The sequence below is a fragment of the Schistocerca americana genome, chromosome 3 (genome assembly GCF_021461395.2).
Source record: "Schistocerca americana isolate TAMUIC-IGC-003095 chromosome 3, iqSchAmer2.1, whole genome shotgun sequence".
Classification (NCBI taxonomy): Eukaryota; Metazoa; Arthropoda; class Insecta; order Orthoptera; family Acrididae; genus Schistocerca; species Schistocerca americana.
In genome coordinates this window covers 943,375,363-943,388,458 of record NC_060121.1, presented here as the reverse complement: position 1 = coordinate 943,388,458, position 13,096 = coordinate 943,375,363, and the positions used below count along the sequence as shown (strand labels likewise).

Genomic DNA, 13,096 nt, shown 5'->3' with positions numbered 1-13,096 from the left:
GGCATCACACACATCCATGCCCGAGGCAGGATTCGAACTTGTGGCCGTGGCAGCAGCGCGGTTCCGGACTTAAGCACCTACAACTGCTCGGCCACAGCGGCCAGTTGACCGTGTCTTCCTCTGACCTTTTAACGAACTTTCAGCAAGTTGTACAGAGACTTTTGAATTTCTGTAGCGATGCTGCTTGGCATTTTTCAAATACGCAAACTATACCCAGTGACGAAAGAGGCGATATGTGACAAAAAGAAATCCCGAAATCCCAGGACTGACCAGGGATTGAACCTCGAACCTTCGGATTTGTAGTCAGACACGTAGCCAGCGAGCCATCTTTATTTATTAACACTCCTTCCGATGTGAGCGGCATGTGGTTTATTCATTTACCCCTTCAGGCATTTTCCACAATGACGCGACATGTAAGGGATGAGTGGCTCAAATCATGTATTCGACCGCGCGTCTGACTTTTATGTAGCTCCAAACCACTACAGTTCATAAGCAAACTTTAAGGGGTAGTCAAATGTAAACGAGACAGATGGGAAAAGTAAGTAAACTGTTTATTACTTCAAAAGTATTGCCATAACTGTTAATACGTTTATCCCACAGTGGGACAAGCCTTCATGGAAAAATGTTTGCGGGTGCCTACGGAACCATGATTGTACCCAGGCGCGCATTTCTTCCTCCGATGCAAATCGACGGTCACAAACGTCTTTTTTCAGGCCTCCAAAAATATGGAAATCGCTTGGGGAGAGATCGGGCCCACATATTGCCAGAGTTGTTTGGATGGGGGAGCCGTTACACATCCCCCATACAGCCCCGATCTCTCCCTATCCGATTTCCATACATTTGGAGCCCTGAAGACAAAATGTTCACACCTGGCTACAATCATCATTGCGTAGGTAACCGCTAACGTTTTTCCTTGAAGGCACTAACTGTCTTGTCTCACACTGGAATAAATGTATTAACCGTTATGTAGATTACTTTTGAAATAATGAACAATTTACGTACTTTTTACCACCTGTATCGTTTTCATTTGACTGTCCCTTATAATTTCCATTGATATGAAAATAGGTACAGTAATAAAAAAATTCATCTCCCGGTACGGTATACAATCCAGAAGTTTCTACTCGAACTGGTTTTGGTCACCACTGCCTCGCAACTTCTGTTACGTTACTTGCGCCGCACACTGGCCAGGCACTGAAGCGAGGATGCGACGTTCGTGTTTCTCCAGCGCTACAGTCTGCACCACGACTTAGTGCAGTCCAGTGCTATTCTTGAGTGACCCTTCCATTGGACATTATTTCGCATTGATTGGTGGTCCATGCAATTCAGTGCCGTTTATTCCTGTTCACAAGTCTTATGCAGCTGTTACAACATGGCACATGTGTGTTTTTAAATGTAGACTGAAACCCAAATGGCACTTTGTAGAAAGTTTGCTCAACGGCCATCTACTTATCCACAATCAGTGAAGTGCGTTCAGTGTTTATTCGCGAGGGATGCTACATACAGGGCTATTACAAATGATTGAAGCGATTTCATAAATTCACTGTAGCTCCATTCATTGACATATGATCACGACACACTACAGATACGTAGAAAAACTCATAAAGTTTTGTTCGGCTGAAGCCGCACTTCAGGTTTCTGCCGCCAGAGCGCTCAAAGCGCAGTGAGACAAAATGGCGACAGGAGCCGAGAAGGCGTATGTCGTGCTTGAAATGCACTCACATCAGTCAGTCATAACAGTGCAACGACACTTCAGGACGAAGTTCAACAAAGATCCACCAACTGCTAACTCCATTCGGCGATTGTATGCGCAGTTTAAAGCTTCTGGATGCCTCTGTAAGGGGAAATCAACGGGTCGGCCTGCACTGAGCGAAGAAACGGTTGAACACGTGTATCTGGACATGCTGGAAAATTGGCTCATGTCACAACTGGAGACCGACAGCGCCGACTTCATCTTTCAACAGGATGGTGCTCCACCTCACTTCCATCATGATGTTCCGCATTTCTTAAAGAGGAGATTGGAAAACCGATGGATCGGTCGTGGTGGAGATCATGATCAGCAATTCATGTCATGGCCTCCACACTCTCCCGACTTAACCCCATGCGATTTCTTTCTGTGGGGTTATGTGAAAGATTCAGTGTTTAAACCTCCTCTACCAAGAAACGTGCCACAACTGCGAGCTCGCATCAACGATGCTTTCGAACTCATTGATGGGGACATGCTGCGCCGAGTGACTATCGGCTTGATGTCTGCCGAATCACTAAAGGGGCACATATCGAACATTTGTGAATGCCTAAAAAAACTTTTTGAGTTTTTGTACGTGTGTGCAAAGCATTGTGAAAATATCTCAAATAATAAAGTTATTGTAGAGCTGTGAAATCGCTTCAATCATTTGTAATAACCCTGTACATTTCATGCACACACGTGCATTATAGTCGTATATTTTGCAGCACTCCAAATATGTAGCATTCTGGTGCCAAACCACAAAGTTATCTTGTCTCGGTGTTCACGATGGAAAAGACTAAATCACGTTCTGGTAGTAATTCCAATCTGTCGGCAAACTGTACTGGACGGGCACATTTGCCATCAGCAATATCTGTGCTTTATTGTTATTTATCACCAAATATTATTTTAAGACACCACTAGTAACCATATCCTGCGTTATAGCACTGAAGCGAAAATAACCAATGTGCGAATCACACTGAGGTGACAAACATCATAGGATAGGTATGCACGTACGCAGATGGCGGTAGTATCGCATACGCAAGGTATAAACGGGCAGTGTATTGTCGGAGATGTCATTTGTACTCAGATGATTCACATGAAATGTTTTCGATGTGATTCTGGCCTCACGACGGGAGTTAACAGACTTTGAACGCAGAATGGTTGTTGGAGCTAGACGCACGGGGCATTCCACATCGAAAATCGTTAAGGTATTCAATATTCCGAGATTCACAGTATCGAGAGTGTGCTGCGAATGCCAGATTTCAGACACCTGTCACTATGGACAACACAGTGGCCGACGGCTTCGTTTAACGGCCGAGGGCAGCAGCGTTTGCGGTGAATTCTCAGAGCTAACAGACAAGACTAGCAACACTGCGTGAAATAACCGCAGAAGTAAATCTGGGGCGTGCGACGAGCGCATCTGTCAGGACAGTGCGGCCAAATCTGGCGTTAAATGGCTATGGTAGAAGACGACCGGCGCCAGTGCTTTCGTGACCGATCGGTTGGACCCAAGAGACTGGTCAGATGATGGTAGGGTGCGAGTGTGGCGCAGACACCACGAAACCGTGGACCCAAGTTGTCAAGAAGGCACTGTGCAAGCTGGTGGTGGATCTGTGATGGTGTGGGCCGTGCTTACGTGGAACGTACTAGGTCCTCTGGCCCAATTCAACCGATAATTGGTTGGAAATGGTGTGTTCGGCTACTTGGAGGCCATTTTCAGCCATTCATAAACTTCATGTTCCCGAACAGCTCCGTCACGTCATCGGGTCACAAATGTTTGCGAGTGGTTTGAAGAATATTCTGGGCAATTCGGCCACCCAGATCGCCTGACATGAATTCCGTCGAGCATTTATGAGACATAATTGAGAAGACAGTTCGTTCTCAGAATTTTGCACCAGCAACATTTTCGTGATTCTGGATGGCTACAGAGCCAGCATGGCTCAGAATTTGTGCAGGGGACTTCCAAATACTTGCTGAGCCCATGCCACGTCGAACTGCTGCACTACGCTGGAAAAAGGAGGTACGACAGGATATTTGGAGATATCCCATGACTCTTTTGCCACCTCGGTGTATGTTCGCGTGAATAAATAAATACACTCCTGGAAATTGAAATAAGAACACCGTGAATTCATTGTCCCAGGAAGGGGAAACTTTATTGACACATTCCTGGGGTCAGATACATCACATGATCACACTGACAGAACCACAGGCACACAGACACAGGCAATAGAGCATGCACAAAGTCGGCACTAGTACAGTGTATATCCACCTTTCGCAGCAATGCAGGCTGCTATTCTCCCATGGAGACGATCGTAGAGATGCTGGATGTAGTCCTGTGGAACGGCTTGCCATGCCATTTCCACCTGGCGCCTCAGTTGGACCAGCGTTCGTGCTGGACGTGCAGACCGCGTGAGACGACGCTTCATCCAGTCCCAAACATGCTCAATGGGGGACAGATCCGGAGATCTTGCTGGCCAGGGTAGTTGACTTACACCTTCTAGAGCACGTTGGGTGGCACGGGATACATGCGGACGTGCATTGTCCTGTTGGAACAGCAAGTTCCCTTGCCGGTCTAGGAATGGTAGAACGATGGGTTCGATGACGGTTTGGATGTACCGTGCACTATTCAGTGTCCCCTCGACGATCACCAGTGGTGTACGGCCAGTGTAGGAGATCGCTCCCCACACCATGATGCCGGGTCTTGGCCCTGTGTGCCTCGGTCGTATGCAGTCCTGATTGTGGCGCTCACCTGCACGGCGCCAAACACGCATACGACCATCATTGGCACCAAGGCAGAAGCGACTCTCATCGCTGAAGACGACACGTCTCCATTCGTCCCTCCATTCACGCCTGTCGCGACACCACTGGAGGCGGGCTGCACGATGTTGGGGCGTGAGCGGAAGACGGCCTAACGGTGTGCGGGACCGTAGCCCAGCTTCATGGAGACGGTTGCGAATGGTCCTCGCCGATACCCCAGGAGCAACAGTGTCCCTAATTTGCTGGGAAGTGGCGGTGCGGTCCCCTACGGCACTGCGTAGGATCCTACGGTCTTGGCGTGCATCCGTGCGTCGCTGCGGTCCGGTCCCAGGCCGACGGGCACGTGCACCTTCCGCCGACCACTGGCGACAACATCAATGTACTGTGGAGACCTCACGCCCCACGTGTTGAGCAACTCGGCGGTACGTCCACCCGGCCTCCCGCATGCCCACTATACGCCCTCGCTCAAAGTCCGTCAGCTGCACATACGGTTCACGTCCACGCTGTCGCGGCATGCTACCAGTGTTAAAGACTGCGATGGAGCTCCGTATGCCACGGCAAACTGGCTGACACTGACGGCGGCGGTGCACAAATGCTGCGCAGCTAGCGCCATTCGACGGCCAACACCGCGGTTCCTGGTGTGTCCGCTGTGCCGTGCGTGTGATCATTGCTTGTACAGCCCTCTCGCAGTGTCCGGAGCAAGTATGGTGGGTCTGACACACCGGTGTCAATGTGTTCTTTTTTCCATTTCCAGGAGTGTATTTAAGTGCTGCAACATGTCCTTCTAGTACATGTTCGATGTGAGGCATAATGTACCAATAGCCCCTGTTGGAAAGAGAGTTCGTGTACTCAACAACAAACTTTTGACTGTGTCGAGTGTAATGTCGTAGTGTGTGTGTTGTGGAAGTGCGAGTTGTGTTGAATTCAGCATCGCTTGCGGAAAGCATTGTGCAAAAAAAAAAAAGCATATCACAACAATACAGGTGAAGCTGGTGAGTTGTGACTTAAATGTTACATCTGTTTGCCAAAGTTATTGAAATATATTCGTGATATTCACTGGTGGTGTTGCACAAGCTCTTTTTGGCAATTTACTAGCTTGCGTTGCTTTTTACTGTTCTACGTAATCCTTCTAAAATAACTTATAGGTAATTTTTCAATGGAAGTGACGTAGAAGGAAATACATTCCTTAATTTTTAGCAGCACCTGAAATGTTCCATAATGTTCAAGTAAAGTATTATTTGGCTCCGCTGATGTAAAGCTCCTGACAGCAGGTCCGCTTGTCAGCTACGGTATGCGATAAGGAAATTTAAATGTGGTTCTTATCGATTTATTTATTTAGCTATACATTTAATGGGTGTACAAACCATACACTCCTGTGTGCATGACGGGCGGAAACGTCTACAACACACAGTTCCTTTGTTATCCGCTGCCAGCGTTTACGCCGACGATCACAGAGTTGACTGAGGCCATTAAACGTGGGAAAATATGGATTGCATCCCTTCGCCATCCACCACACCTGTAAAACTCTGTTCCGCAGTATCCTCAAAATCCTGGCCAAAGTCCCCTTGATTTCGCCTCCCCCTAAAATTCTTCGACATCTGGTTTTTGGAAATGCTCTTCCAAACGAATCCCTTATTGGTTCATTCCATTTCTCTCTCTTCTCAACGATATTAAACACCCACGCACATCTTATGCTGTAAATCCTGTAACTAGAAACCTCTTAACTTGTGATTCTTGAAATTTTTCCGGCTTGAACCGTACTGCACTAAGTTTCGGGATTGCAGCCGGATGACGTGAACTTCTTGCCACGATATTTCTGCTGAGAACCATTCACCATCTTAGGGTTAAGTGTTTTGTGCTGGTGATTGCTAGTTCGCGTCGCTGACTTTGTACCAAAAAATTGGCGCGGAGAGGCATGTGCAACGGCAGCAGTTATGTGAGTGACCTCTGTCGAGTCTCGCGCCCTCTTCGAATACTGTTCCATCTATGGCGCGCAAGCGCAGGCGCAATGTGATACTGCGTGCTCGCTCTCTGTCGGAATGCGGGCTTATGGAGTTAAAATTCATATGTTATATTAATAAAAGTAGTTGTCGCTAGACGTGTCAGCAGCCATAAAGTGTTTACTTTCTGCGGATATCAAAGAAATTACCGGCTGCCACACCTTATCCAGTTGAAAGCACTTTCCTCCACCTAATTTTTATTCAACAGTGAATATCTTGACGGTGTTGCCAAGGGTAGGTCTCTTTCGTCTTTGGTAGCAAACTTTTTTATGGGAGGCTTCGAGCAGAAGGCACTTGATTCGGCAGAAGTTGAACCAAAATTTTTCTGCCGATGTGTAATTTGGCCCCACAGCAAAGAACAACTATCCGCTGTCTGGATCATCTGGATTGAACACACGAGAATATCAAGTTTACGATGGAAGTGGAGAAAGGCAGTTGTCTCTAGATGTCTTGGTCAGTCGGAAAGTGGATTCACCATTGAGGCATTCCGTTTACTGTAAGTCCACACATACAGATTCAATTTGCAGGCGCCGAGCTGCCACCACTCATCACAAACTATGGGCCTCTTTCGAACGTTGGTGCACCGGGCACATGTTGTGTCTGATGGAGACAGACTTGCAAAGGAGCTGGAACACCGACAATCTGTGTTCAAGGATGATGGATATTCTCCACATCAGATCTGCATAGCTTTAAGGAGGGCGAAACCTGACTACCCACACGATCAAGAGAAGGAGCGGCGTTCCTATCATGTGTCGACAATATTTCGTCGAAATTAGGCAAAATCTTAAGGAAACATCATATCAAAGTAATCTTCTGCTCACGTACAAAGACGTTAGTTCTTCTCAATTCGGTAAACGACGTTTTGGGGATTGCGGAGGCCTGGAATCTTCAGAATACCTTGCCAATGTGACAAAGGCAACGCACGCAGCGCATCAGAGTGCGTGAAAGGTGCGTTGAACATGATAGCCACACGCGCCTTTCGCAGTCCAGCAAGTCAGCCATAGCCGAGCATTGTACCTCACAAGACATTCCATAGATTATTCCCTCACGGAAATCTTGGCCTCGACAAGATCATTTTGGGACCCAGTTGTTAAGGAATCGGTGGAAATACGTTTGGCAGAAAATCTTATTTATCGTGATGGCGGCTTTCAACTGGATAAGGCGTGGGACCCGATAATAATAATAATAATGGCGTGTGACGAGGGCCTCCCGTCGGGTAGACCGCTCGCCTGGTGCAAGTCTTTCGATTTGACGCCACTGCGGCGACTTGTGCGTCGATGGGGATGCAATGATGATGATTAGGACAACACAGCACCCAGTCCCTGAGCGGAGAAAATCTCCGACCCAGCCGGGTATCGAACCCGGGCCCTTAGGATTTACAATCTTACAGTCTGTCGCGCTGACCACTTTTTTTTTTTTTTTTTATTTATTTTGTCCTATGTTGTTCATTGTATTTGTTCGTGGCGGACGTCCGATGACACCCGTTCAGGTTGTTCGTTCATCTGTTCGCTCAGTTTTTTTATTACAGATAGTAGCTGAACACTCTGACCGAACACGCTGAGCTACCGTGCCGGCGAAATAAACAGTTGAGAGCCTTACTAGATATGTTGTTGCAGCACAGCTGATATGGCTCTGAGCACTATGGGACTTAACATCTGTGGTCATCAGTCCCCTAGAACTTAGAACTACTTAAACCTAACTAATCTAAGGACATCACACACATCCATGCCCGAGGCAGGATTCGAACCTGCGACCGTAGTAGTCGCGCGGTTCCGGACTGAGCGCCTGAACCGCTAGATCACCGGGGCCGGCACCACTCAGCTACCGGGGGCGGACGTGGGGCCCGATGATTTCTTTGATATCTACGAATGACTAGTGAGACGTCTAGCGGCAGTTAATGTTATTAATCTGAAATCTGTATTTTAAGTAAGCAAGCCCGCATTCCGACAGAGAGCGCGCATGTAGTATCACCGTAAAGCAAGCACCTGCGCGGCATGGAGCAATATTGTAATAGGGTGCGAAACTCGACACAAGTCGCTCATGCAGTGGCTGCCGTTGCGCATGCGTCTGATCCCTAATTTTTGGTACAAAGTCAGCGATGCGAACTAACAGTCTCCAGTACTAAACACTCACCCAAAATGGCTGAACGGTTTTCAGCCGAAATATCGTGGTAAGAAGTCGACGTCATCCGGGCGCAGTCCTGAAGCTTTATGAAATAGCTGTTAACTTATCATCAGCCTTCTCATTTCTAAATAAAATACGCTGTCATTGTCCCGATCTTTCGCCTACACCCCTCCAACCAAGCGAGGTGATGCAGTGGATAACCGACTGGGCTCCTTTCGGAAGGACTATGGTTTAGATTTGTGCCGGGCCATCCGGATTTAGATTTTCCGTAAATCATTTTAGGTAAAGCCCATGATGGTTTCTTTAGAAAGGATATCACTTACCGTGCCACATTCCGAGCTTGTACTTCGTTCGTACTGAACTCGTCGTTCAAGGGGGGGTTAGAAGTAATCCCCATTCCTTGTTTCCTTCGACCCTATCCCTCCAAATCCTCTCTCAGCGAAACTTCAACAGTTGCTCACCCGAAAATCTACGAAAAAAGGCGTGTTTTTTAAGTAAGTACCGTTTTGAAACTAAAAAAGTCGTGCTAAGATATCTCAATTTTGTTTTTACATGAAAGCCTGTACCATAATCTACGCACTGACACCATTACAGTCTAATTTTCCTTGTTCACGTTGTGTACTGAGTGTTTTAAGATGTCTCCGATAATCATGAGTCCCGCCGACTGTGACGTACGGGGTGTTATAAGATTTCTCAGTGCTAAAGGCCTAAAAGCGATCGATATTCATCGTGAGATCTGTGCAGTTTACGGAGAAAACATTATGAGTGATGGAATGGTAAGAAAGTGGGTGAGAGCATTTAAAGATGGCCGCACAAATGTGCATGATGAACAACGGAGTGGGCGTCCTTCGGTCGTTAATGAAAGTTTTGTGCAGGAAGTGGGCAATAAGGTGAGAGAAAACGGACGCTTTACGATTTCCTCCTTGCGGGATGACTTTCCTAATGTTTCTCGTAGTGTTTCGTATGGCGTTGTGGCCGAGCACTTGAATTACCGAAAATTGTGCGCGCGTTGGGTACCCAAAACAAAACCAAACGTTTAGACAGTGCATTGACTTTCCTTGAGCGGTACCACGACGGTGATGATTTCTTAAACCAAATTGTTACGGGCGATGAAACATGGGTGGCCTACGTCACACAAGAATCAAAGCAACAGTAAATGGTAGTAGAGCGAGGGCATCGTTTTGCTGCAAGACAATGTCCATCCGCATGTGGCGAATCAGACCAAAGATCTCATCACATCTTTTCGATGGCAAACTCTAGATCATCCTCCGTACAGCCCCGATCTTGCGCCCAGTGACTACCATCTGTTCCTGCACTTGAAAAAACACCTGGGCGGTCAGCGTCTTCAAGACGATGACGAAGTCAAAACAGTGGTGATGCAGTGGTTAAGTCAGGCGGCAGACTTCTATAAGGAGGGTATTAAAAAACTGATACAACGTTATGACAAGTGCCTCAATACTGAGGGAAATTATGTAGAAAAGTAGATTAAGGTAGAGGCTTTCATGTAAATGTAAAATTATTGAGATATCTTAGCACGTCTTTTTTAATTTCAAAACGGTACTTACTTAAAGAAACACGCCTCGTACTTCACATGGGGTGGCCTACTCCTCACCACACTCTTCATCACTGCTCCCCTCTCTTACCCATTTTTTTATTTAGAGTCGTCTCCATGACTATGACTCTTAACTTCATCTATCTAGAGTCTAGACGTACCTGAACTCCAGGAGACTAAAGGTCTCCTATTCGTCCAAGTTAGTGACTTATTTTTTTCGTTTGTGGCTGGGAGACTGTTATTACAGTACACGATGAAAGTACCCACTCCAAGCTGACGGGAAAGAGCGCAGCTTGTCTTTTGAAAGACATCGCTCTTGACGGACCGACAAGAAACTGAAACGGATAAACCGATAAGAAGCACACTTGCGAGGTCCGCGGCGTGCGGCGTACCTTGGGCAGGGCGGCGAGGCACTGCTGCTTGACGTCCCAGACCAGCTGGTCCCTGGGGAACTGCAGGCACTTTTGCACGTTGAGCTCGGGCACGTGCACGCGCACCAGCAGGTAGCCCTCGTCCGCTGCCTGCTGCTGCTGCTGCTGGGCCGCCGCGGGCCCGCCCCCGGGGCCGGCGCCGCCCCCGGGGGCAGGGGCTACGGGCACGGGCGGGGGCGACGCCGTGGGGGCCGGCAGCGCCACGGCCACGGGCACCGCCGCCGCCAGCGGCACCGGCGAGCACGCGCCGCCCCCAGCGCTGCCGCCGCCGCAAGCCGAGCCGCCGTCCTCCATCACAGCTTCACATCTGCGGACAAACGACGCACTCACCAACACGTTGTAGGGAAGCAGCCTACTCACGCCTTAAAAAATTCACATCAGTCTTTCCATTGTGTGCCAGCCAGTCCGCCGTAACTAGCTCTGACGTCATAAATATTGCGCAATACTTTAAAATGAAGTAAATAACCTGAAACGTTTCTAGCATGACAGGAGTAATACAAAATCAATATGTGTTGGATATCAGTTCAATAACTTTAACCATTTTCAAAATTTGGATGTTTTTCTGTAAAAATCATTGGCGCAACAGAAAAGAGCTAGAAACTTAAAAATTTATATTTAGATTTCTTTTGCATAATAATTTAGTAGAAACAGTTTTCTGGATCTCACAAATTAAAATTTCAGTTGAAATTCATGATTTTCTGGTTTTTGTCTTAGAAATTAAGGAAGCAAGATAGATTAAGTAGGCGAATAAATAAAGCTAGGATGTTTAAATTTAAGTAGAAGGGAGATCCGCTATAATCATAAAAATGTGAGAAGTTTCAACAGAATAACTATAAAACTATTGCTATAGCGTATCTCCAAAGAGCAAGTTCAGAGCTCGTCTACTGCGTGTAGTGTAATTAAATTAATTCTCTCGCCCAAAATATTTGACTTAGCCACGTCAGACTTTTATTATGATTACTTACTTGTGTGCTGATTGCACAATTAAATTGAAAGCTTCATCGGCCATCAGCAAAGGAAGCAATGATTTATTCGATAACTTAAAGTGGTGCATTACTAGCCCAGCGGCTAGTCGGGAGAGCCGATTTGATCAGGCATTCCCTTAGCCGTCCGCACCGCGGCTTTATATGTAAGAAAGCTGCGTGAAAAACGAAGGCCCCAGTTCTCTCCAGACGCTGATTAGCTTTACCTGTGCCGGTAAACAGCCTCGGATGCAGTAATAAGTTACTCGGCATACGCGTAACCATGAAATCGTTTCCGAGTGAAGTATTAATTCTGGGATGACTTTAATGACCTATCTTCAGTTTGCGTGTGTCGTATTTTCACATGCCGCCGCAGGACAGACATTCTACCATTATTTGGCTGGCTCTGAGCACTATGGGACTTAACATCTATGGTCATCAGTCCCCTAGAACTTAGAACTACTTAAACCTAACTAACCTAAGGACATCACACAACACACAGTCATCACGATGCAGAGAAAATCCCTGACTCTGCCGGGAATCGAACCCGGGAACCCGGGCGTGGGAAGCGAGAACGCTACCGCACAACCACGAGCTGCCGACTACCATTATTTAGCGTGGCGTTTAATGAACATTATCATCAAATTATGGCGAGCATTCACTTAAACATTTAATTTGAACAGTTGTAGTGGCATCAGCGCTCTGGTAGTTGGATTGTGTGTATTCTTTTTGGTCTGTGACTTTCAGAATATAGTGAACATTTTAGAGAGAATGGTTTTTGATTATGAATCCCAGACAATCTCCTAATTCCTCAGAGCTATAAGCTGTAGCTATAAATGTATTTCTCAGATGAAGTGGGCACTAGGAATTCTAATTACAGGCTTCACGTTTTGCTAATCACTTTCTGGTTGCCAGTATTGTAGTTAGAGAGCCAGTGTTGAGAACGGCAAACAGCATTAAATATATAATAGGAACATTAACGATTATTCCACCCGCCGCCCCACAACGTCCACACATCGACTTTGCTAAAGAACTGCATCGTGAATTCTCCAAAGGCCGCCCTGTAAACGGTGCCATGAGTTCTCCAGAAGCAGCTGTGACTGACAAAAATAGTGAAGCGCCCAGAAGAGACGTCAGATGTCATTCACACATCAGCGCGGCGGGTTTGTACGACATGCGTTGAGCAGTTCTCTTAGGTTGTTCGCAGATGATGCTGTAATTTACCGTCTAGTAAGGTCATCCGAAGACCAGTATCAGTTGCAAAGCGATTTAGAAAAGATTGCTGTATGGTGTGGCAGGTGGCAGTTGACGCTAAATAACGAAAAGTGTGAGGTGATCCACATGAGTTCCAAAAGAAATCCGTTGGAATTCGATTACTCGATAAATAGTACAAGGCTGTCAATTCAACTAAGTATCTGGGTGTTAAAATTACGAACAACTGCAGTTGGAAAGACCACATAGATAATATTGTGCGGAAGGCGAGCCAAAGGTTGCGTTTCATTGGCAGGACACTTAGAAGATGCAACAAGTCCACTAAAGAGACAGCT

At 46.9% G+C, this 13,096-nt stretch overlaps 2 protein-coding genes across 2 annotated transcripts in view; both read right to left on the bottom strand.

The window, feature by feature from the left end:
* The window catches only part of LOC124606563 (SH3 and multiple ankyrin repeat domains protein 3), a 147,307-nt gene that overhangs the window by 115,479 nt on the left and 18,732 nt on the right, over nt 1-13,096 (bottom strand). The window contains exon 2 of the mRNA XM_047138546.1: nt 10,549-10,894. Within this exon, the coding sequence (XP_046994502.1) occupies nt 10,549-10,894 (346 nt within the window). The remainder of the gene's footprint in view (nt 1-10,548; nt 10,895-13,096) is intronic.
* Nucleotides 10,811-13,096, bottom strand: part of LOC124606562 — a 934,387-nt gene continuing 932,101 nt past the window's right edge. The window contains exon 9 of the mRNA XM_047138545.1: nt 10,811-10,894. The gene's annotated coding sequence lies outside the window, so the exon portion shown is untranslated. The remainder of the gene's footprint in view (nt 10,895-13,096) is intronic.